Raw genomic sequence first — 25520 nt, 5'->3', positions numbered from 1 at the left:
CTACTAAGGATTTTGGGGTTATTAAATGCAATAGTCTATGTAAAATACTTAACGAAGTGTCTTGCATATAAGGGCCTAATAAATGTAGCCATTGTTATTACTGATATCAAGAAGCTTTGAGGATGAATCACGTTAGTCAAAGTACATGACTTTCCTCTGAATGATTTTATTTTATGTAGCCACAGGCTTGTACTACAGGCAGTGATCATAAAGAGAAGGTATAGAAAGTTCCAGGCTGCTTTAAACTAAGGTGAGTGGCTCTCACTTGTCCCCACAGCCTCTCTTGCAGCTCTGACCCTTATAGCTGTGTCTGGGGAGACACCTAATGGGCATTGTGCATGTAGTTCAGATGGACAATTCCTCAGGAAATGTCAGTTAAAAAAAAGATAGAGAAGTTAACAGTGCATAACTTCCAATGTTTTAATGAGCACTTGTTCTTGTCCCATTTGTTCATTAGAATTATCTGGGGTGCCTTTAAACGATACCAATTTCTGAACTTCAGCCCCAGAGATACTGATTTAGTTGTTGTTGGGTTGGGATCGGGAGGGTGGGCATTGTTAATTTTTAAGCTCCCTGGTGATCCTAATGGGCAGTGAGGATAGGGAAACCATGACTTTGAGAATAGGCAAGTGGAGGAAGGAAATGGCAATATTCTGGACGCGACCATAAGAAGAAGCAAGGTAAAACACTCAACAAGTGTTCATCTAGGTCAGTGACTTTCAACCGGTGTGCGGCAAGAACTATTTAGTCAGGGGCACTGACTTCTTTTCCCTTAGATTGTAAAATTTAAAAAATGACAACAGCCAACAGAACAATAGCGGTTCTGTGTGAAGGAATCAAAATTATACCTCTTGTTTTTGTCAGATTGGAAAAAAATAATATTTTTTGTGTGTGCCGTGGAATTTTAGTAATTAATTTATGTATGTCATGAGATGAAAAAGGTTGAAAATCGCTGCTCTAGCAGAAGCTTTGCTTCTGCTCTATCTCTTATCTCAGTGTGACATTTGCAGGCAGTACAGAAAAACAGGAGGGGGACCTCAGCATCAAGGATGTGAAAAGTGCTTCTAATCTTCATAGATACTAGGCTGGGGCATTAAGACTTTAGCTTGGGCAACAGCACAAGCACCTGGTGTACATATGTTGAGGGGAGATATATGTTCTGATGTGAGAGGCTCAATGTCAGGCTCTGAAGGGACAGAGATTTTCTTAGCTGTGCTTGCTGTCAAGATAGTGAAGGAATTTGGGGGCTTTCTTATGAGTCCTTAGATTTATATGCTTTGTTACAGCTTATCTCTTTTCTCCATGCTTTCTCATTTTCACTTTCCAAATTGCAGGTGATTATCTAGTTCAATTCCAGCTGCCTCGTTTTACAGATGAGCAAACTGCGTAATGCTCCATGTCTCACAGTATGACAAAGGCAGAACCCTTGCCTCCTCGTGAAGTAGCCATGGTCCACTTATTGCTGACTTCAAGGGTGGAAGGGCTGACTTTGGAGCTTTCTCCAACTTTTTCACTGACTTTGATTTCTTGACCAAAGCCCTTATTTTCCCATGCTATCCTGGCTAACCAGTTGTCTTATTTTTCAAAGATGCCTGAAGTTTCTTCCTCTTGAAAATATAGTTCTTACTTTGTCTGCCCCAGCACCACTGCAGAAGAACCATGACCTTGCTGAGAGCCACTGCATGCCAAGTGAGACTTAATTTTCTCTAAGTACTTAGGAGAAGAAAAACAATAATGCATATGATGGGCTTTTGGCCTACACCCATATCCTTCTCCTTAGGAGAAGATAGAATTTGGCACAGTTCATATTCTGATTTAAATAAAAATGTTTTGTTCTGATGTCATTTGTCTAATTAATAGTAAAAAAAAAAAAAAGATTGAATTTTTCTGATGCAATGTCATCTAGTCTTTGAGATGTAGATGGCCCAAATCAATTGCCTTCTGTGAAACTTCCTAATGGATCTAACCTTGGTGTTTACAAGGCATTCTTGTATCCATGGCTCATATATATGCAGACCTCTCCCTTCCCATATCTGTTTGTTCATTCAATAGACATTTGTTGAACAGCATGCCATAGTGGATGGTGAATATGGAGTTGGTGCAAAGGGGATGTTGAAGGGGATGAATCATAGTAGAGGTTCTGAAGGTAGGACTACAAAGGACTCCTTTGAGCAATGCTCACAGTACTGGCAATGAGCAGCCAGCAGAGTTGCATGAGCACAAAAGAGTAATATAATAGGATTAGTATTTTAAGAGGGAAAACATTAGATTATGGTTCATTCATTCAACAAACACTAATTTTGAACCTTCTGCATGGTAAACACCATGCTTGACTCTGAAGATACAAGAACGAATAAAGCATGGTCCTTGCCCTCAAGGAGCTCACAGTCTATTGAGTTGCCTTTCTGACTTCCCCACTAGATTGTGAGCTCCTGGAGGGCAGGCACTTTTGTTCAACTGACAAAAAGTGTACATTTCAGAGTTAAACCTGGATTACAATCCTAGTTTTATTATTTTCACTATGTTCACCTCAGTTAAGTGATCTGTTCATTAAAGCCCCATAGTACCTGCCTCCTATTAACACAGTAACATGCTTGTAGGAGGCATTCAGTTCTCTTCTTCTACCCAACAGGATAGAGAACTGGTGCCTTAGGGTCGGGAGGTGTTAGCAGAGCCCTTCTCCCCTCACTAGTGATTAAGTTGCTTACTGTAGGCTGAGAACTATGGTCAGGGCCTGTGTTGGGTTCTAGATGCTCAGTTACTGAATTCCAGTCAAGCATCTTGCAAAAGTCAGAATCAAAGTCAAAGAAAATGACGAAATTTCCTCTCTGGCCAAAATGCTATTATTTCACCAAGGGCAACACATGTTTTTGGCAGGAGAAGTTGATTTGCCTATGCTTGTGTAATCAATCGTTTTGCAAGTGCCTAAGTCCTCACAGTGGCTTGAAGAAGAGGTATCAGCTGTCTCTGGCCTTTGACTTTTTACTGTTCTCAGAGCATTTTCACAGCCTATTGTCTCACTCCTTCTTAATAAAGTCTCTCTGGTAGGAATTAGTACCCTTCACCATATTCATTCAATCACTGGAGAGATGGAGACCCACAGAATAAAGTGACTTCACCAAAGTCATAGAGCTTCTTGTGCCACCTGTTTGTAAGAGGTGTGCTATTACATGAAACAGTGATAAAGATATTAGGACTCTCTGTCTGCTTAGCGCATGATGGTATATCAGGAGATCTGAGCTCATGTTTTGGCCCAGGGAGTGAGCTGAGGAAATTTAGAATGGGATTTCTAAGACGGATATGCTTCTCTGACCTGTGAAATCACTGTGTATCTCCCCCTTCATTTAATCACAGGTAAACCTATTCCATCATAGGTCATGTCTTCCAGCCAAGATATTTACATTTGACAAACTCTTAAAGATTTAGATAATACTCCCAAGGGCAGTCATCTTCAAACCTACCTCATGAAGTGTAGGCAGAGACCATTTGGTCCAGAATAGGCAAGTGAGGTCTAGTGAGATTATATGACATATGCTAGGCCATGTGACTAGTATGTGGCAGATTGGGACTTAAATCCTAATCTTCTGGCTTCTGAATCCAGTGTTTGTTATAGTAATGACATCCCAGTCTTGACCTCCTTGCTGTTTGCTGTGGGTTAGGTTTTCTTTTTGCAAGTTGAAACTTGGTAAACCTAAACCTATACCAGTAAGCCTCTAAGTTTGCCTCTGTAATGCTAGTCTTTGAAGTGAAAAATATTATTTTCTTCCAAAGGGACTGCTCTACTTGCTTAAAGAGAAATTTTAATTTATTTCCCAATTTTACCTTTAATTGGTATAATGTCCAAAATAAAATATTCCAAGTTTTTTCATCTTCAAGTTGGAAATTTTCTATGTACCCTTTGAGCACAAGAAATAACACATTTTAAGGGATGATAAATAGCAGTGTGAAATATATATGAGTTCTATAAATGCTCATCAAAACCTCTGTAGTCAGAACTAGGTAGAATAAGAGAATAGGCAAAGCATTCTTCTCTCCTTCCACATCATTCTCCCTCTCCTAGAGGTAGTTTGGCAGTTAAGAACACAAACACTAGAGCCAGACAGACCTGGATTTTAGTCTTGGCTCTTTTTGTACTGCCTGCAAAACTTTAGGAGACCTATTTAACTTTCCTGGGCCTCTGTTTATTCATTTGCAGAGGAAGGTTTAATGATATTACATGCAATTTTAAAAACATCCATTCAGTACAATGCCTGCACATTTTAGTTGGTAATTATGGTTACCTATCACTGTTTTTATCTTCATCAAAGACCCTTCCTTTCGCCTTTCAGTATATTTCTAACCATGTCTTTTCCATAGACATGGATAGAAATATACTTATCAGCCACATTTACCCTTCAATTTAAGCTACTGTGCCATGGGGTATTTTGCATTTCTAATTAACTTCACCTTTGTAATCAAAGGCCTGACTACCTTGTACCTGCCACCTTGTGCCTGCACAGTAGATACAATTTTAAATTTCAGGTATGAGAGCACATATCACTATAGCCAAAAGTTTAGAAAGTAAAGAAGAAAAAACAAATAACCACAATGCAACACATAATACCACACATGGTGTAGCAGTTAAGACCATGAAATATAGTCATGTTTGACTCCTGGCTGCAATACTTTGAGCACGTTACCCAAAACTCTGTTGTGATTTCTTCATCATTGAATAAGGGCAATAAGTATAACTATCAACAGAAGGTTGAGAGGATGAAGAGCATTTGAAATATTTAAAATAGGTGCCTGGCTTAATAAATTGTAGCTGTGATGATGATGAGAGTGATAAGGATGATGATGATGATGATGATGATTTGTGTGTACCCTTTATGCATGTTGCTGTTCACAAATTACTTGAGTACTTTTACTTCTCCTATTCTTATAGTCTATCAAAAGAAATATGCATATTAGGAGATTGAAGATATATCCATTTAAGGGTACCAGTCTCCAAGAAGTGAAATGACTTAATAGATAGCACCCAGCAAATTTATGGCAAAGAATGATCTAGAACTCAGAACAACCAGGCTGCTAATAATATATATATTATATATATTATATGTATATTATATTATATCTATTATATCATATAATATATTATATTATAATATGTATATTTTATATATAATATATATATATATATATATATATATATATATATATATATATATATATATTTCTTAGTTGGGAAAATAAATCCTTGACTCCTATTTACTACCTGAGATTGTAGGTTAAGATACAGAGACAGTAAAACACATTGATTTTTTTTTCATTCTGGCTTTTATGATAGTGCAGGCTTTGTACCCACTGGAACGTAGATGCCTGAGGAGCAAACAGAGAGGCCTCCTGGAAACTTACAGCCATGATTTTATGGAAAGACTGCACATAACTCTATGGAACCTGCAAAAACAAACAAGTGAACAAACAAGCAAACCAAAACAGCTTCCATCACGATTCTCACTCCTTGTGTGTCAGCAAAATCTCAGGGCACTCATGTTCCTCTACCCTGGCCTTCTTCTAAGCATTGAGGTGTTAGCATCAGAATTCATCACAGCCACTTTGATGCTCATTTTCTTCAGCCTCTCATTAAAATTCATTTTTTTTTAAGATCAGCAAAAGTCATACATTTCAGTGAGAAGTGTTTAACTTACTCTGGACTCGCTGACCTGCTGTGCCAGGGTCCTGGGCTGCTATGTAGGCATCTTCTCCTGGAGCCTCACATACAGGTTGACTGTACCAGCACAGTTTCCTTGCTTTCACTAAAATATCAGTAGCATTTTCATACACAATGTAGACAGTGATCCAAACAAAGAAACACAGAGGGACACATAAGAGCTGGAGGTCAGTTACACGTATTCTTACCTAAAATGAAAGCTGAGAACTGATCAATTTGATTCTCTTTGTACCTCTTGGGGTCTTCTCCTAGCTTGTTATTCTTACTACATCTGTGGATGTCTAAATTCCACCTTCATCCAAGACCTGATTAAAATGCCACCTTTTCTTGTGAGTGTCCCTTCAGCTCCCCAATTTGAGCCATTTCCTCTTTCTCTGTGTTCTTATGGCAATTATTAAAAGATTTTACTTTGGATACTTTTGGATATGGTACTTTTGTATATGCCCAGATGTCTAACATTTCCTACACCCCCTAGAGGGCAGGATCCTGTCTCAATTATTTCTTTAGTGCTTAGTAAGTACTCAGCAAGTATACTCTGAATAACTGCATTATTTTTCCTGTCATCTCCTCAGTTGTTTAGTTTTTCTGTTGATTGAAAGCTTGCTAGGTTGCATTTCATAAGTGAAACAATGTGATCCTTAATGTTTTCTATGTACTGTAACATATAGTTACTTGTTCTTCAAAAAACTCTCTGTATATTCAGGAAATGATGGAGGCTCAATCCATAACGTTAAGCATTATCAAAATGGTGAGGCATTGCTGAATGACTTGGGTCAGTCACTACATTACTTTTCTTGGTTAGAAAAAGAATAAGGCTAACAATATCTTGCTTTCTACCTATATCCAGGATAGTTAGAATGATAGAGATAATGAAGCATGTAGAGTTTTTGATGATGTTCATGGTGGTGTAATAATAATAGCCCTTCAGGTGTTCATAACACTTAATTATATCAAACTAATTTCATTCTGGTTATAGTAACACTGTGGACCCCTTCCTTTCGGATATTAATCTCTAGTTACTAACACTTGGGCATCAGTTTCTAGAATCAGTGTGGTTGGATACAAATCTTTTTTATTCCAGCTCTGTGACTTTGAGCAAGTTATTTAGTTTCTCTGTGTCTGAAAGTGGGATAGCAAAAGCACGTATGTGATTGGATTATTCCAGAAGTTAAAGGAGATAATACTTGTACAGAGTAGTGACTCCATAATGTTATTATTGTAATCCCCAGACATTGCATAAGGCCCTGGATCAAGCAAATTATCACCATGTAAAAGAGGTATTTCTCTTTGAAACGTATAAGTGGTAGGAAATAATGATTAAGACAAAAGGGGAGAGGAGAGGTTGAGGCCAGCTTGATGAGGACTCTGGACTCACCTGTAACAAGAAACTCACAGTGTCTGCATAAACTGAGAAATACCCTCAGTCGGGGAAAAGGAGATTTACACAGGGATGGCACCAGCCCAGCCTGGCAGAATCCTCTGTGGACCGCATCTGTGCCAGCTGTTGTCAGTCTGTGTGGGCTCGCCAAGAATAACAGCAATGATTTTCACTTTATAGCAACTTCCATCTCGGGATCTCAGAATGCTGCATAAATGTAGATTAGAGCTCCCAAAATGTGTTGCCAAGAATGGGCATACTTTATAGGGCATCAAGAATGCATCACTGTTTTGAGAGGATCTTTTATGTTGGAAAAAGGACTGAACTAGTTCAGAATTAGACCTACTTTCCTGATTTGATTCTATATGCACTTTCTAGGTGACCTTGGACAACGCAGTTCCCCTCCTCGACTCTCTGTTTGTTTTTTCATTAGTGAAGGGATTTAATCTACCACTGAATGATCTCCAGAGTGTAAGGGAGAGGGACAGAGAGTTAGAAACATCGGTGAGAGAGAAACATTGATCAGCTGCCTCCTGCACGCCCCCTACTGGGGATGTGCCCTCAACCAATGTACATGCTTTTGACCGGAATCGAACCTGGGACCCTTCAGTCCGCAGGCCGATGCTCTATCCACTGAGCCAAACCAGTTACGGCTGCTTGTCATACTTTAGAGAGGCCCAAGTTCTTGTAGAATAGAATACTTTCGTAGTATTTTATTCATGGTTAGACCATAACCCAGTAGGAAAAAAAACAAAACAAGATTATTTTGGTGACTGGGAAATGGCATTACCTCTTAGTTTTTTATATGAAAGAGTATTAGTGAATGTTACATGATTTTCCCCTTTGCCCACCTTGAAGTACAGTGCTGTTTATCATTTCCTTTTAATATTATAAGATTTAGTATTAACCCTCCAACGGGTGTCAGAGACTGGGCAAGAAAGTAGTCTTTAGAGCAGCATTTCTTTTCTTGCTGAATTATTAGTGAAGACATCAAACATGGCCATGGCGCACAGAGTCTTGTCTCAGTGCACCTCCGTCAGAATTACCCAGAAAGCTGACTATGTCTTTAATTGCCATTTTTCTACACAGAGGACATACTATGTCATAAAAAGCAGCACTTTCCTCTCAGAAAAGTTCCTCTCAGGCTTTGTAATATATGATTAAATTTGCCTGAATGTTGCAATCTATAAGTAGATAGATAATAAAATCCCTCTGACAAAAATTGCAAATATATGAAGAGGCTAAGGCTGTTTGTGTGGTGGTTAAGCATGCACTTTCTGGAGTTGGCAACTGGATCCAAATCCCAGGTTTCTAGTTACTTCCAAGGTGATCTCTGTGACTCAGTTTTCTCATTGGTAAAATCAAAGTAGTAACCACCTGATGGGGCCGCTGTGGTGATTAAATGAGTCAATTAATGTAAACTATTTTGAACATTGTCTGGTCCCTCTGTACAGTCAGTATATATTTATTTTCAGTCTATACACATAAATCAATAAATGTATGAAATGAATGCATATATTTCTACTCTTTCAGAGTTTATGGAAAAGGATTATTTCCTCAATAGAATTACTATTATTTGAATCATGTTTGATGATCAGTAAGAATTATTAAATATCACTGGTCTTTAGATTTGATATCAGGGCACGCTCTTTCTCCCTGTCTGGTACAGCGCTAAGGAATGGCATGGAGTTCTTCACATTCCCTCACCCACCTTCCTGCCACATTTGAAAGATGTTCCTCGCTTGGTTTTGACAGACAATTAGCATTTGACAGAAGTCACGAGCCGCTCTTAAATATTAGCACATTCCATGTATCATCTTAGATTTTGCTCACAATGGCCCTGAGATGGAGACCGTCCCTCTCCCCTGTCTACCCTCCCAACCCTATTTACCAGTACAGATGGAAAAACTATAGCTAAGAGAAGTTTTCAAAAACTTGTGAAATGTTATGCAAAATTGATGCTATCACCTGGTATTTGAACCAGCATTTCTGCTTCCGAAGCCCACGCTTTCTCCATTTCTCCACAATCAATGTTTCTGAAAGTAAAAGGGGCCACATTGGTCTCTAGCCTCTGGTATAATTAGCATCATGCTTTAATCAGGGAGGTTGACTGTCTTGATTAACCTTTATGATAGAATCATGTAAGTTTCGTATTTCTAGATGAGTATACAAAGGCAGCTGTAAATTAGTGGAAAAACACTGAGCTTGGATCAGAAGACGCATGTTTAGCTCCTGGCTCTGCCACTTACTATGAGTGTGATTTTGGCTAAGTCACTTAACAAAACCACTAACTTGATTTATTTCCTGATTTAAAAAAAAAAAAAAAAAAAAAAAAAAAAAAAAAAACTCTCATGCTGCAGAAAGTATTGAATTAAACCTAGTGTGTCAGAGTGTTGTGCCAGGGCTCCTTGTTGCCTATAAAGGAGCATAGATATGTGAAAGGTTTTCTCTTTCCTTCAAGTTCTAATTCAAGCCCCTTATCCCCTTGGCCTGTGTTTGGTACACTTTAGTTCATTGCATATCCTCTTTGTTCTGTATCCTATCATCCATTGATATGTTCACATGATATTTATACAACCTAGCATATAGTTACATTCATCTTTAAAGGTAATTTGTCAGTCAGTGCAGACAGTAAATGGGTTATGTGACCATCACATTTAACTCATGGGTCAAATCCTATTGACCCCATTTTATAGATTAAGCAACTAATACTTAGTAAAATGAAACATCTTGCCCTGAGTCACATAATTGGTACGTGGTAGAGGTGGGATCCAAACCCAAGCAGGTCGCCCTGAGATCTTGTTCTCTTAAGTGTCTGAGCCACACTGAGTATCATCATACTTATGAACAGTCAGGGTTTTTGCTTTGTTCTTCATTCCTCCCTCATGAGCCTTGATTTCCTGGCTGGATTATATATTCCTTGAACTGGATATAGCTCACTTATATCTTGAGGACTGGTTTCAGGCCTCACTACTAGCATTGGTGGACAATTTAATGTGGATTTCACCAGAGGACACAGTTTTCTACACTTTTGGAATATTCTGGAAGCAAGGACCTTTACCTCTTTCCTTTGACTTGGGCCAGAAGCTAATCTTCTCACCATGTTGTCACTTAGATTAGATTTTCACAGGTCAAGCAAACAACGTTTTCTCTGTTATTCTCACCTAGACACTTTGCCTGCCTCCCCTCCAAAGCCCAGAAATCCATTGTGATCAATGCACCTGTGAGAGTTAGGACTTGTTTGCTACAGGTGGCATTGCTATTAAAGAACATGCCCTCTCTTCGCATCCGAAGTGACTTGGATCTCTGAGCAAGAACCTTTCTGACTCAAATGAAAACCACCTTGTGTCAGGTGAAATAGGGGGAGTTAACCATTTGTTTGCTGGTGTGCATTTCCCACGAAAAACTCAAAAACAGAAATTTACCTCAGCCATGGAAAGTGATGTGCCAAGCATCATATTTGCATATTAAAACCGAAAACGAATTTGCATGTTATTTCAGTGTGGGGTGTCACGTTCAAGCACCTGCCAATCCCACTAGATAGAAACAGCTCATAGAGTAAGAAAGTGTTTCTGTGCCTATCAGACTGAAAATCTAGGTGCCTCTGTTTTTTTGTTTTTTGTTTGTTTGTTTATTTGTTTTTCATCAAATTGTCCTCACTTCAGGTTCATCATTTTCTCCTGGCTTCAAACCTGAAAATGACAAAGAAAAGGTTGAAAACCCATGTTTTATAATGGACTAGAGGCCTGGTCCACGACATTCGTGCACTGGTTTGGGGGTGTTCCCTCAGCCCAGCCTGTGCCCTCTCGCAGTCTGGGACCCCTTGGGGGATGTCTTACTGCTGGCTTAGGCCCGCTTCCTGTGCTTAAGACAGCAGTCACACATGCCTCTCACAGTCCAGGACCCCTCACTCCTTATCTCCCTTCTGCTCTCTGCTCCTTAGCATTGCTATGGAGGCGGGAGAGGCTCCTGCTGCTGTGACTACACTTGCCAGCCCTGAACCCAGCTTCTGGCTGTGGTGCTCCCCCTGTGGGAGCACACTGACCACCAGGGGGCAGCTCCTGCATTGAATTTCTGCCCCCTGGTGGTCAGTGCGCATCATAGCGACCAGTTGTTCTGGTTCTTCTGCTGTAATGGATGCTTAGGCTTTTATTGATATTTGTTACATTCTAAAGGTCATCCATTTGTGACTATATTTTATTTAGATCATTTAAAATTATAAAGAAAATATATAAATTATTTATAATCCCCATCGTCAACATGAGCTGTTATTTTTTGGTATATTTCCTTCTAGTATTTGCTTTTTATTCCTACACAGACACACACTGGCATTCTTGCCTATACGGTGTGGGGCAAAAGTAAGTCTACAGTTGTTCATATGGAAAATAATACAATAATTAAGAAATAATAATACAAGCATAAACTCTATTTCTCATACTCATAACTGTGATGCCATGTTTGCCTCACCCTGTATATTTATATACATTTGTAATTATCAGATATACTTTTTAAAATTAATCTTATTTGGAGTAACATTGCTTGATAGAATTCTATAGATTTCAAGTGTACATTTCTATGATACATGATCTTCATATTGCATTATGTTCCCACCACGCAAAATCAAATCTTCTTCCTGGATGTATTATTTTAATTTCATCCTTTTTAAACATAATAATGGCAAGGATTGTGAGACAATCTCAATAGCTGTACACCTGAAGCTAACATAAAATAATGTTGAATGTCAACTGCAATTGAAAAAAGATATAAAAGGTGAAAACATATTTAGAAATAAGGAATTGGCAAAACCCCATTTTGAACCCAGTGAATGAGAACCACAGTTAGGACCAGAACCTGGTAAGAGAAACTATGATATGTGCTTGATATAACTTTATTAAAAGCAGACCTTCTAGTTAAGGATAGCTTTTCTATGGGACAATGCATAGAAAGCAGTGCCTTGTGATAAAACCTTTCTTCCCAACGTTGGAGGCACTACCCCTTTCCATCATTCCAGGCGACCAAATAAATATGAAGCGTCTTCTCAGAGAAAGTCATTGCCAGACACTGGTGAGGAATAATTAAAAAATAATAATACAAGCATAAACTCTGTTTCTCATACTCGCAACTGTGAGCCCATGTTTGCTCCACCTTGTGTATTTATATACATTTACTAGTGTAGGGTCCCCTAGGCCTAGCCTGCCATCAGGGCCATGTCTACTGCCCCGAGACACCTTGCGCACTCTGAAGATGCTGCTGGAGCCCCGCGATGCTCTGGGGATGCTGCAGGTGTGCAGCAACACTCCACAGATGCTGCTGGCACCTCAGTGGGGGGAGGGGGGAGGGCCCGAGAGGTGCCCCATGCACCTCATGGTGACCGGTCATTTGGTTGTTTCGATTGTGACGCCTCTGGCCTTTTATTATTATGATAATTATCAGATGTACTTTTTAAAATTAAATTTATTTGGGGTAACATTGGTTAATATAGCAAAGACCAAGACCTGGTTTAATTTGGAAACATAGGCTTGAACAACATTTTTTTTTTTTCCATTCATTAAACTTTTCTTTCTTGAGTCTTGTTGAGGTAAAACCTACCAATGGAAATAATGTCCTGTAATTGTCTTGCCTTGGTGATATCAAATCACTTATGCCTAACATGCATAAAGCCTAATTAATGGAGGGAGGGGGAATGCATGTAATTTCTAGCTATAGTATTGTGGAAATAGCTTCTTATTGGGACAATATAAGATGGAAAGAGAGCAAATAGAGAAATCTTACCATCCCACAGAGGTAACTCGCTTTCTCCATTAAGGAGGGTCTGCCTGGGATTAAAGAGAGAAGGAGCAGTGAAATGTGAACTTTGGTTCCCTGGACAGTAGGCCTAGAAACAAGCATTCTCCAAGCCCACCATTCTTGAGACTGTCTTGACACATGGAAACTGAGAGTAGTGGGTGTGGAGAGGGGCCATTTTCTCTCAGTTCAGCCCACATCATTTTAGCACCCTGGTGTGCAAACACTATAGACCGCTTACTGGACACCCAGTACTTTCCCTTGGCTGCAGTAACACCCAGCAATTTCACCATGCTGTAACTCAGAATCATCACTTTTGGGCTATGCTTGCAAATTTGGCTTACGAAAGGTGATTTAGAGGCATCAAGGTCTAGCATGAGAAAGGGAATATGAAAAAGAGGTTATAAGAAAATCAAGCTTCTGAAAGTTGAAGACTAATTGGAATCTATTTCAAAGCCAGAATCAAACTTTTAAAATCAAAATTTTTGGGCTTCATTGTACACTGACTATTTATTCTCCAAGAAAATGGAACTTATGATTAGAAGAACTAAGAGCATGCTATTCTACTCCCCTGAAACAGTGGGGAATGTTCCCTTATGGGTTTCTAATTGTTAATAGGTGGTTTACCTTGTCCCTCCCTTCTCTGTGGCCCACTTCTGTTTACCTGGAGCAGAAAGGATGTCCAGCAAACTTTCTCCCCTTGGTCAGAGGAGGTGCTCCTTCCATTAGACAGTGAGACACTGAGGAGAGAGTGGGATAATTCAGTGAGACAAAGCAGAAGAAACCTCAGGAAATTGCAAACTGCAAACTTGACGCAGTTAAATAGGAGGTGGGGGGAGTGAAAATATCAGAAATATATTTTTTTCTGGCAGGCTTTCAGCTCCAAAATGGGGCTAATTCTACCTTTTGAAAGAAGATAATTTCCATGTTTCTTTTTTCAAGAACACATAATTGAAGTTATTTCCATCCAAGAGAGGAATCTCTTGTACATCATTACAAATGGACAGGAAAAATGAGCAGCTCTGGGACCCAGAGAGATAGAGTATTCATTATCATGTAATGTTTCTGAATATCTTGGCTACCTTTTCTAGGTATTTTATCTGCCTGGGCTATGCTTTTCTGACAAGGTTCAGATTTGCAGTAAGCTCAAGTTATCTAGCACTATGTAATGAGGAAATCAACAGCAGATAAGGACTTACCAGTGAAAATGACTCACCCTGAGGTCAATATCAGAGTCTCATAAGAGCTTTTGGGGAGCCATTTTATAAGATGGCTCCTTACCACATATATTAAAACTAGAGGGCTGGTGCACAAAATTCATGCACTCGGGAGAGGGGGTCCCTCAGCCCAGCCTGTGCCCTCTTACAGTCCAGGAGCCCTATGGGGAGCAGGCCTAAGCCATCAGTTGGACATCCTTAGTGCTGCTGCAGAGGTGGGAGCAGTCCCTGCCATCGCTGCTACACTCGCCAGACATGAGCCCGGCTTCTGGCTGAGCAGCACTCCCCCTGTGGGAGAGCATTGACCACCAGGGGCCAACTCCTGCATTGAGCTTCTGCCCCCTGGTAGTCAGTGCACGTCTTAGCGACAGGTTGTACTGCCATTCTGTCAATTTGCCTTTTATTATATAGGATAGTTACATTGTTGATAACAAAGACTTAAGGCAGTGAGTGTTCTCCCAGGGGGTGTTCCCTGTTTGCACATTAGCTGGCTATCTACCATGCTCCCTTTTCTCTTTAGTTGGGGCAGTGGAATTCTTCTTTCTCCACCCAAGGAGTGTGGTGGTAGGAGAAGGTAGTTCACCTTTGGATGTTCTTGATCTCATCCCCTGCATGTAGTGAAAGTTCAGTAGGCTGAAGAAACCTGTGACCTGCCAGCTGCTTACTCAGATTCAGAATGCTGAATGAAGTTCTAGATTGTTTCGCAGGATGCTGACAAGTGATTCAAGTCCTCTTGTAAATGGAAATCTCTATAATAATGAGGTTTCCACTTACTCAGTGTGACATTTTATAGATTATAAAGTGGCCATGATATTAGTATCTGTGATTTTACTATAAAAATCTATAATGATATGTTTCTTGCATATTATGGACATAAAAGTATGATAGAATAGAATCAAAGGAATCTTTGCAAACATCATTTTGCGTATAAAGATAATAAAGTTTGGGGAATAGATCAGAATTATGGGACAATTTGAAGGCAAAGCTAAGATTAAAGAGATAAATGGGTCTGTGTACTTATTCTATGTAAGAAGAAGTTTTATATAAATACTAGTGGCCCTTTGCACGAAGATTCGCGCAACAGGCCTTCCTTCCCTGGCTGCCAGCACTGGTTTTCCTCTGGCACCCGGGACCCAGGCCTTTGGTCCGGCCGCAGCAGTGAGGCTTGGCTTCTCCACTCCGGCTGCTCCCAGTCCCTCCTTTTCTTTTTTTTCCAGCTCCTTGAGTGGAGTCCAGGGAGGGCTGGAAGCCTGGGTTGCTCCCGGCGACCCAGGCCCCCAGCCACTCCTTAAGTGGAGTCCAAGGCCGGCGGGAAGCTTGGCTTCCTCCGTCACCAGGAGCAACCCAAGCCTCCTGCTCACTCCAACTCCGTCGCCGCCACCATCTTCAGTCATCTTCATTCTTCACTCTGCACCTGCATATGCAAATTAACCACCACCTTTGTTGGGTTAATTTGCATAGTCACTCTGATTGGCTGGTGGGTATAGTGGAGAGACGGAGTTATGGAGTGATGGTTAATTTGCATGTTTCTCTTTTATTATATAGGAGTAGAGGCCTGGTGCACTGGGGGAGTAGGGGCTTCTCAACCTGGCCTGCACCCTCTCACAGTCCAGGACCCCCGGGGGATGTCCGACTGCCATGGAGGTGGGAGAGGCTTCCGCCACCGCTGTTGCACTGGTCAGCCGTGAGCCCAGCTTCTAGCTGAGCAGCACTGACAATCAGCAGCACTGCCCATGTGTGTTTTGCTCGCAGAAACATTCCTCACTTTTGCACATTCTCACCCGTTACTTTTACCTAGATCCAGAATTAGCTGCAATATTCATATTAAGCCCTCCCTGGAATGATAATAAGCTGGGCCCCTAGGAAGAGAAGAACCATGGCAGAGAAGAACCAGTTGCAGATTGTGAACATTTTCCTATAAGATCTTCATTGTAGAAGAAGAAAAACATAGAAAAACATAAATAGGATGTAAATCACTGTCCCATCACTTTCAGCCATTAATCTTTGAACATATTTCTGTCCTGTCTCCCTTCTGTAAGTAACAGTTTTAGGCAGGCCACTCTGGTCAGTGGCTGGTATCTCTTCACAGGGTCAGCACCTTCCTACTTGCACCTCATACAGCTGCCACTAATGTAGTCTAGCTGTGTGCACAGAAAGAAGAGGCAACAGACTTTGGTGAGCACATTAGCCATTAAATTACTCATAAATACCATGATGTCTGGAGCATTTTTAAGGTATCATTCCAATGCCTTGGTGTTTGAGATGTTTGCTTATATCCTTCCTCCCTCCCTTCCTCCCTTCCTTCCTTTCTTCCTTCCTTCCTTCTTTCCTTCCTTCCTAATATCTGGTGAAATCCAATTTATCCTTCAAAATCAAACTAAGAGGACTTCTGCTTTTTGGCAGTTTTCTCCCATCTCAGAACACTGAATTCATACCAGTGTTTTAGTATTTGCACTTTATTGTAACTACCTATTATCATGTCTTTTTCTCTTTCCTTTTTTATGTCTCTTTCTTATTAAACTGCGAGTTGTCAGAAGCAGGAATCCTGAATAATTTGACTTTATAATGATAGTGCTTAGCACTTTGCAATTTCTTAGAAAAAGGTGTTAAAGGAATTTTAAAGGAGTCCTCTAAAATCTCTTTCTCAATAACTCTCATCTGTGGGTCATGTAATGTATTTCACCTTTAGGCATTTCAAAGTACACACATAATAGTGATTAATATTGATACTTATAAGACTGTCTTTTTCATAGAAAAGGCTAGAGGCTTTGTTTATATTTGTTTTGAAGTGCTATTGTTTCACTATTTAGCAGTAAACTTCCACTCTGAAAATATCTTTGCTTAATTGAGTCTGTAGGTAAAAATCCAAGTTATTACAGAATAATAAAGTTAGAAGAGCCTGGAGAGGAAGATAATGGGAACACTGAGTGGCATTACAATGTAGCAGAAACACACAAACTCAGCACACCTGGTTTCAGCCAGGGCTCACTGTTTTTCAGTGGTGTTACTTCTCACAGGGTTGATCACTTATCTTCTCTGAGCCTCAATTCTTTCATCCATAAAATGGAACCACAGATCACATGGGGCTGTTGTATAAACACTTGAGATCCCATGTGTATGAAGACAGGCATCTTGAAAAGGGGCACACAATATGAGGAATTATTATTATGCCACAATGAATAGACTGCTGATACTATTCACTCTTCTACTTCTATTTCCTAGTAAGAAATATCAGCAATCCAAGATCAGCATTTTATGAGATTAGAATCTCAAAGAAAACAGTCTTTCCAAATGTGTTATTTCAGAAACAGTATCACAAGCAAATAGAAAGGAGTTTTTAATTATATAAATAAAATAAATGATAGATTTTTCTTAAAATCTGTGAAAAGCAGTAAAGTTAAGTACTCTGAAATTGGAGCTATACTTGAAATATAAGTGCTAAGGGTAGAATCTGAATTGCTTAGATGTACAGAGGACAGACAGCATTCTTGCTGCCTTTATTTAGGTTAAAGGGCAGCAGATATTAGGCTCAAACAATGATGAAATGTGTCTATGCCCTGAGGGTCCACCCTAAACCAGGAAGCAAGAATTATCAAGTTTTCTTTAATAGTTGTTGATTTAGATTAGAATAGCCAGCACCATTAATATTAGCTCCTTTAATTCTCACACCAATTATATTGGGCAGCATTATTTGCATTGTAGAGGAGGCGCTAAGTTTAGCATTTATTGTCTATTGAATAAATGAGTGATTCTAAGATGGGCTCTCATCCTGACTTTATTATATTTAGCTCTACCCTAAATATTTTGGATATGAATTTTCTTACCTCACAATGAGTAAATTGAGGTAATGATTCTTCAAATGCTGGCAGGTAGCTTTAATTTTAGTCTCTGTCACTTGCCCCATGTCGTAGTTTATTCACTGTTTGAATCCCCAATCCAAATTGTCCAAAAGTGAAATGAAACTCCAGGTGTAAGGATAGAAACAAACATAAACAATTATTGGCATTTTCAGCCTTTTGTATGTCTGCACTCCAACTTTCTGTACATTTTTTAAAACCTAAAAAAATGGATGATAAATAATGGAAGAAAAAAGGCCAAATAGGTAGCAATTAACAATTTTACATATGTTTAGAAGGCATTTCATAGCTTAGATATCACACAAATAATCAATATCCATCTTGGAGTTGTTGCAATAAATGTTGGTAGTAAGATTAAAACATTAGTACATGGGTTTGTACTTTACTGGATTTTCACATCAGTACATCTTTCAGTACAGTGAAGATAACTGGGGAATGAACATGCAAGTTTTGTTGAACTAATTCTTATAAACTATTCATGACAGGAGAAACTCTTGGCCAACCATTTTAAGAATCTGTAAACATAAAGGAAGAACATCCCTGCTCTCATCTCTGCCCACTAACCATAGTAGACATCATCATCATCATTTCTAAATCTTCTATAACAGTCTTTCCATTTTTAACACTTTGATTTAAGATGTTGGAGTGTGATATTGGAAATGGTCCAAGTCATCATATAGCAAAGGACAATATAATACATGCCCTCTTACTTACACAGCACAAAGCAATTTACCTCTGGCATCTGGTCTTTCTTCTTTCTCCACTTACTTTGGACTCTTGGTTGGTCACCTGAAGTGTCTTTCACATGGCTCTTGATTCCATTACATTGCTAGAATCCTGGCTCACCCACTGATTAAAACACCAGCCCAGTGTCAATGCTACTGATTTAACTTCTCTGTTTGATATCTAGCTGGTTGCAGTGCTGGTAAGAAAAACATTATTCAAACTCCTTGACTGGAACACAAGGCCCTTCACCTTCTGGACACCTGTATTCAATAGATGTGTTTCATTTTCTATTTCAAACATTATAAATATTCCAGAAATACACAAGCACCAGGAGCTCCTTATGCCACTTTAATGTGAGGAACCTCTTTTAGCTGAATATGTCCTAGTCTGTGTCACCACCTCTGCTCTGGAATTCTTCCTCTCCGGTTATATGAGAGGTGGCATTTATACACTGATGGTGCACTTTCTACAGTTGCTTTATCTTTCATTTTTGATGTACCTTTATCTCTCATTTTATTTCACTATAAGCTCCATAAGAGGGAGGCTCTATGTATTTATCATTTTGATAAATATTCAACTGATACATAGTGACTCCTAGCAATTGTTGAATGAAGTAACATCTGTTGTACACATGGATTTCTAAAGCCTGATAGATGATGCATGTGAATCAAGTGCTGTGTCCAAGGTGAGACACAAAACTACTGATAAAACCGAGGTCTCCTAACAGCCGTGTCCAATGCTCTTTCCTTTACAGTGTGAACACGATTGGATTGTCTTGGTTGATGTCTAAATTACATTTAAAGGACTTTGTGTTTTCTGCTTTACAGAGTGGACAAATGGGATCAAAGGGGCCTCCAGCTAATCCACCCTCATTCCGCCCTGAAGATGAACTAGAGCACCTGACCAAGAAGATGCTGTATGACATGGAAAATCCACCTGCCGACGAATACTTTGGTGAGTGGTCCCAGAGCTGACTTCTGAAGTAAATGTCCTGTCCTATTTTCCTTAATTAGTAAGTAGGAGTATTATCAGCTCCAGTGGTAAAGGACTAGAGTCTGCATGCATTGGAGTTGGTATCCATGTGCACACATCTGAGTGTTCTGGAAGTTGCTTTGTGTGAGACTGCCATAATGTGATATCTGTTTGGCTTGTACTAAAATCTCAGGGGTACTTCAAAGTTTCGTGAGATACATTTGATTTAAAACTTAATTTTGATCATTTATTAGCTTTTTATCATGCAGAAATAGGGTTTTGTGTGTATTCAGGTCTAAATATTAATATACAAAATGTGGAATTGGGCAGTGTCTAAACTCTGTGCTCTCAATCCTTTCTCTATCCAAGTTCAAGGAAAGGATGTTCCCTTTATATATTTTTTAACTTCTCCCCTGTCTAAGCCTGTGAATAATTATGAACAATTAATCCATCTGTCCATTCATTTAATGTGAATTTATGAATTACATGCCAATTATGAGGTGTTATGGATACATAACTTGTCTTCCAAGAGGATGTGATTATTCAGAAGAGAGAAGAAAAGCACAAATAATTACTAATGTATCTAAAATTATTAAGAGGCATAAGAGATGCTTGCTTAAGTCAAATGTTATAAAATTTTAAAAGCTCTGTTCATCAGGAACATTAAGAATGCTTTATGGAAGAATTGGTGGCACTTGAACCTGGACCCTAAAGCATACCTCTCAGGTTTTTTTGTTGTGAAAGACTCCTGCCCTGTCTGTTGGAGATCAGTATTTTTATAGAGTATAATTAAAATTAGTTACTAAGAAAATGAAATTTAAAAAAAAAAACAAAATGGAAGACTCACGTTTTTCTATTATCAGACTTAACAAGGATAAATTACTCTACTAAATTGCTGTAATTTTTTCTAAATACTCTCTGTATTTGTCTCATCACAGGGTGACAAACATTCCTTAGTCAGACACCCATCCATTGACCTCATTTTCAGTAGTGCTGCTTTTTTTAAAATTTTTTTATTGATTTTTTACAGAGAGGAAAGGAGAGGGATAGAGAGTTAGAAACATTGATGAGAGAGAAACATTGATCAGCTACCTCCTGCACACTCCCTATTGGGGATGTGCCCACAACCAAGGTACATGCCCTTGACTGGAATCAAACCTGGGACCCTTGAGTCCGCAGGCTCTTGCTCTATCCACTGAGCCAAACCGGTTAGGGCTCAGTAGTGCTGCTTTAAGTACATGTGGAGAAAAGACATTTGGGGGCATTAGAAGGCACAGAGGTGGGAAATTGCACTATGCACAGGGCTTGTACTTCAAGTTTTTCCAATTTGCATGTCTTCCCATTTGCTTCTTATTGGGGAATATGTATTAAAAAATAAACAGAAAACACTGGTTCAAAACCACATGGTAGGTGGACTGTGTTAGGATGTGAAAATCATGACTTTTATTTGTAATCAGAAGGTAGCATAGCTTAGCTAAAAGCACAATAGTGAGGACTTAGAATTTAGGTTCTGTCCCTCTCTTCCCCTCGCTGACTAAGCAATATTGCCATGTTCCTCATCCATCTGAGCCCCATTTTCCACTTTGATAAATCAAAGAGGAAAAGGTTCTCTGGCATTTCTTTCAATACTCGTAAGATAATATGGAAACAGCATCAACCCAAATAAATGTAACATAGCTAAAAGCTAAATATAAGTTGATATAGATTAACACGAAGGCATGGAGAACAGTAAAAAAAAGTCTCTACTTATTTTAAAATATACTGTAAGTATATTATGTTCTTGTCATTGATGTGAAAGAAGGATATATATTGAAATAAGATAAACTTTTTTTAAAAAGCATGTTAAAAGTGAAAAGTATGTTCTCTGTATTAAAGTATATTAAAAATGAAAAATAATAATACCAAGTATATATGCTTCAAATATCATAGCAAAAACTACCTAGCAATAAGGAAAATATGTTAATGAATAAATAAATAAATAAATAAATAAATATATTTGGGAAACATATAAATTAACTATTATATTTGCCTTCAAGAACTATCCTAGGTCTACTACTTACTAGCTTAGACAACTTCAAAACTTATTAATCTCTCTAAATATTTGTTTTTGTTTTGCTTTATCTTTAATATGGAAATAGTTGTTAGCTTATACTGTTATCACATTGAATGAAATATTTATAGAAAGCACTTAGCCATGTTCTTGTAATGTAAAATATGCTCAATAATCAAAGTTATCCCATAGTTTAAGAAAACAAAATATGCCCCTTAAAATTAATTAATACTTGATTTAAATTTAGGTTCCTATAAAAAACAGAACATATGTCATGCATTGGTAAATAATCATTACCGAATGATCTTTATAAACCATGATAAAAATGTGGAATGATGATGAACTTTTATTGAGTGTTTATGATATGGCAATACTATTTTATGTACTTTATATGTATTAACTCATTTAATCCATATTGAAAAAATATAACCCTGTAAAGTAAATGCTATTACTATTTCCATATTAGGAAATTGAGACACAGGAATATTAAGTAATCTGCCCATATCAACAACTAGTCAGTTTTGTGACTGGATTAGAATCCAGGCTCCAGGTCTATACATTTTGTTATTTCTAAAAGATTTTCCCCAAGCTTTCTTGAGGTATACCAAAAAACTGCACATGCTTAATGTATGCAATTTGGTGGGTTTGGACCTATGTATTCATTTCCACTGCCATCACCACAATCCAGGTTATGACCATATTGGCACCTCCAAAGGTTTAGGATAGATATTTAGAAAGGTTTCATGGAGAATATCAGCTTTGGACAGATGGAAAATAACAGAGGATATTCTCTTCTAAGTAGATAGAATGAACAAAATATGACTCGAGGCCAGGATTATTCAAGGAAAGTTTGCTTTATGTGGAAAACATACAATAAGTACCTATTAGATGCAAGTTATCCTTCTAGATGTTAGAGACATATGGAGAAAGGCAAACATGAGTCTTACTTTAAAGGTGCTTATAGTCTAAAAGGGGATGGGCACAGAGTTATGTTGTTTAATCATAACTCAAGATAAAAAGTGACAAGTGAGTTCAAAGTTCTTTGAGAATTCAGAAAAAAGAAAGGACATCCTGAGGCAAGAATGGAAAAGTTTTTGTGGAGTAGTTAGCCTTTGAATCAAGTCTTTAAAAGTATGCTAATAAAGATTTGCAAGTGTGATAACATTATAGAAATGAGGTCATTTCTGATTATGGGAATTTTTAACATGAAGGATTTAAAACCAGTGAAGAGAATCACCTATGTTGGAAGGAATAAACATTGGGAAATAAGATTGGAGAAATAAGTTGAGAGCAATACGGAGAGGACTTTATTATTTTGTTTTTATAATTTAATTTTTTAATTACAGTTGACATTCAGTATTATTTATATTAGTTTTAGGTGTATATCATAGTAGTTAGACAATTATATAATTTACAAAGTTATCCCCTCTATAATTCTAACACCTGGCACCATACATAGTTATTATAATATTATAGACTATATTCCTTATGCTGTACTTTACATCCTTTTAACTATTTTGTAACTACCAATTTGTACTTCATAATCACTTCACTTTTTCACCTACCCTGCAACCCCTCTTTCATCTAGAAACCCTCAGTTTGTTCACTTTATCTATGAGTCTATTTCTGTTTTGTTTGTTTATTTTGCTCTTTAGATTCCACATCTAAGTAAAATTATATAGTACTTGTCTTTTGCTGTCTGACTTATTTCACTTAGTATAATACCATTTATGTCTATCCATATGGTGGCAAATGGTAAGCTTTCATACATTTTTATGGCCAAGTAATATTGCAATTTATATATATACCACATCTTCTTTGTGTACTTGTCTATTAATGGACACTTGGGTTGCTTCCATATCTTATCTATTGTAAATAATGTGCAATGAACATAAGGGAGCATATGTTCTTTCAAATTAGTGTTTTAGTTTTTCTTGGATATATACCCAGAATCGGAATTGCTGTGTCATAAAGTAGTTCTGTTTTTTTTTGTTTTTGTTTTTTTTTTATTGCAAAACCTCCATACTGTGGAGAGGAGTTTTAATGCCTGAGTAAAGGCTAGTGATTTTATCTTACATAATGAACCTTTGCCCATTGAGGTCAAATGCTGTGGGAACTGTTCTGTCAATAGTGGTTAAGAATGTGGGTTCCAAAGCCAGAATGTCTTGATTTGAATGTCAGCTCTACCTCTTAAAAGCAGAAAGCAAAGGATGAGTTAACGGAACTATCATTTACTGTTCCACTCTAAACATTAAATGTTTCCTTAGAAATTTTCCATGCCTGCAGATGTGTTGGCTGTTTAGGGACATCTAGATGCAAAGAGAATCTCTGCCCTCACTTGGTTCATGAGTTCCTGGGAAGAACAGGAGAAAGGCAAGGATGTCTGTGCAGATTATCAGCACTTTGTTGGGTCTGCCTGGCCTATGTGAGAGTAGACAAAGTCCATAAGTCTGCCTGGAGATGTGGGAAGGAGGGCTACATATCATTGTGTCTGTAGAAGGGCCTGACACAAGAGAGATTTATAAGAGTCCTCTCTTGCCCTCTATCTGAATTTTACCTTAGTTCCATTCTGGGCTAGAAATAACATTGCCAAGTACCACCCTAAAAGAACTAACCCACCTAACCCCATCACCTACTTTCTTTTTCAACCAGTTTGCCTATTTAATGCTGAAATTTTCATTGACACTAAAGTTGATTTGCAGTCATTAAGTGCTTCCTTGTCAAAAATCTTCTACTAGATTACAGGCTGCACCTGGGAGAGAAGGGGAACAAAATATAAGTGAATGGGTGAATGGAGTAGGTTCTCCTGTGGTCATGTTGCTTTGTTTCAATGAAGCCCCACCCCCTTTTTAATTTAAGTGAGGGATATAAAAAAATTACCTCCCAGGTGGCTTATATACAAAGAAGATACCTTTACAATGTAGAGGTCTGGAGCAAACCTTCTTAATTCAAATGATGAAATTTAGCATCATTGATACTAGGACAAATTGACAGGTGCCAGTTGATATGATATAATAGGAAGTATACAACATACCTATGTAATAGTTTTGCTAAAGTATTTAACTTGAATCCAACTATTAGGAAATATACAAATCCAGATGTTATAACATTCTTTAAGGCAATTTTCCTAAATTCTTGAAAAAAAGTCAATGTTAGAGGAGACTATGCTAGGTTAAAGGAAATTAAAGCAACATGCCATTCCAATGCAAGACATGAGTTTTGATTGGAATCTGGATTTTAAAAGAAAACTATAATTACTTGGGTCAAGGTTAGAGAAATTTGAATATGAACTTTGTGTGATACAATACATCCATGTTAATGTCTTGACTATGGTAATGACATTGTGAATAGATAGGACAATATCCTTATTTTTTAGGAGGAACATGTTCAAGGTTTTAGGGTGCAATGTCATGATGCCTGAAACAACTTTGAAACACTCAAGATGATAGATTGGTAGATGATAGATAGATAGATAGATAGATAGATAGATAGATAGATAGATAGAGTAAAATGAACTTCACATTAAAACAGTTAGAGATGCTGTTACTACATAGCTACATGCGGCATCTTATTTTCCCCCAAAATGTGTTGAAGCCTATCATAAATGGATTATCTTAGACTCCTTTCTAAGATAATTCATTTATGAATTATGGTAGAAGTAGGTAGAGTCATATTTCTGTACCTTTTAAACTTGATTATTTTAATGACTATTGTGGGTCTTTGAAATTACTCTTTCTTGTTTATTTTTTTAATCCTCTATAGGCCACATAACTTTTATATTATTATGGTGAGATGATAACTATTATGGTGGTGATGACAAAAGCTT

At 38.2% G+C, this 25520-nt stretch overlaps 1 protein-coding gene across 6 annotated transcripts in view; it reads left to right on the top strand.

The window, feature by feature from the left end:
* The window catches only part of LPP (LIM domain containing preferred translocation partner in lipoma), a 669364-nt gene that overhangs the window by 476279 nt on the left and 167565 nt on the right, over positions 1 to 25520 (top strand). For all 6 annotated transcript variants that reach the window (XM_070406593.1, XM_070406588.1, XM_070406590.1 and 3 more), the window contains one exon: positions 19500 to 19626. In XM_070406593.1, the coding sequence (XP_070262694.1) occupies positions 19500 to 19626 (127 nt within the window). The remainder of the gene's footprint in view (positions 1 to 19499; positions 19627 to 25520) is intronic.

The sequence above is a fragment of the Myotis yumanensis genome, unplaced genomic scaffold (genome assembly GCF_028538775.1).
Source record: "Myotis yumanensis isolate MYYU_CA2020_CCGP unplaced genomic scaffold, mMyoYum1.0.hap1 SCAF_2, whole genome shotgun sequence".
In the NCBI taxonomy this organism is placed as follows: Eukaryota; Metazoa; Chordata; class Mammalia; order Chiroptera; family Vespertilionidae; genus Myotis; species Myotis yumanensis.
This window is presented reverse-complemented; position numbering and strand designations above follow the sequence as displayed.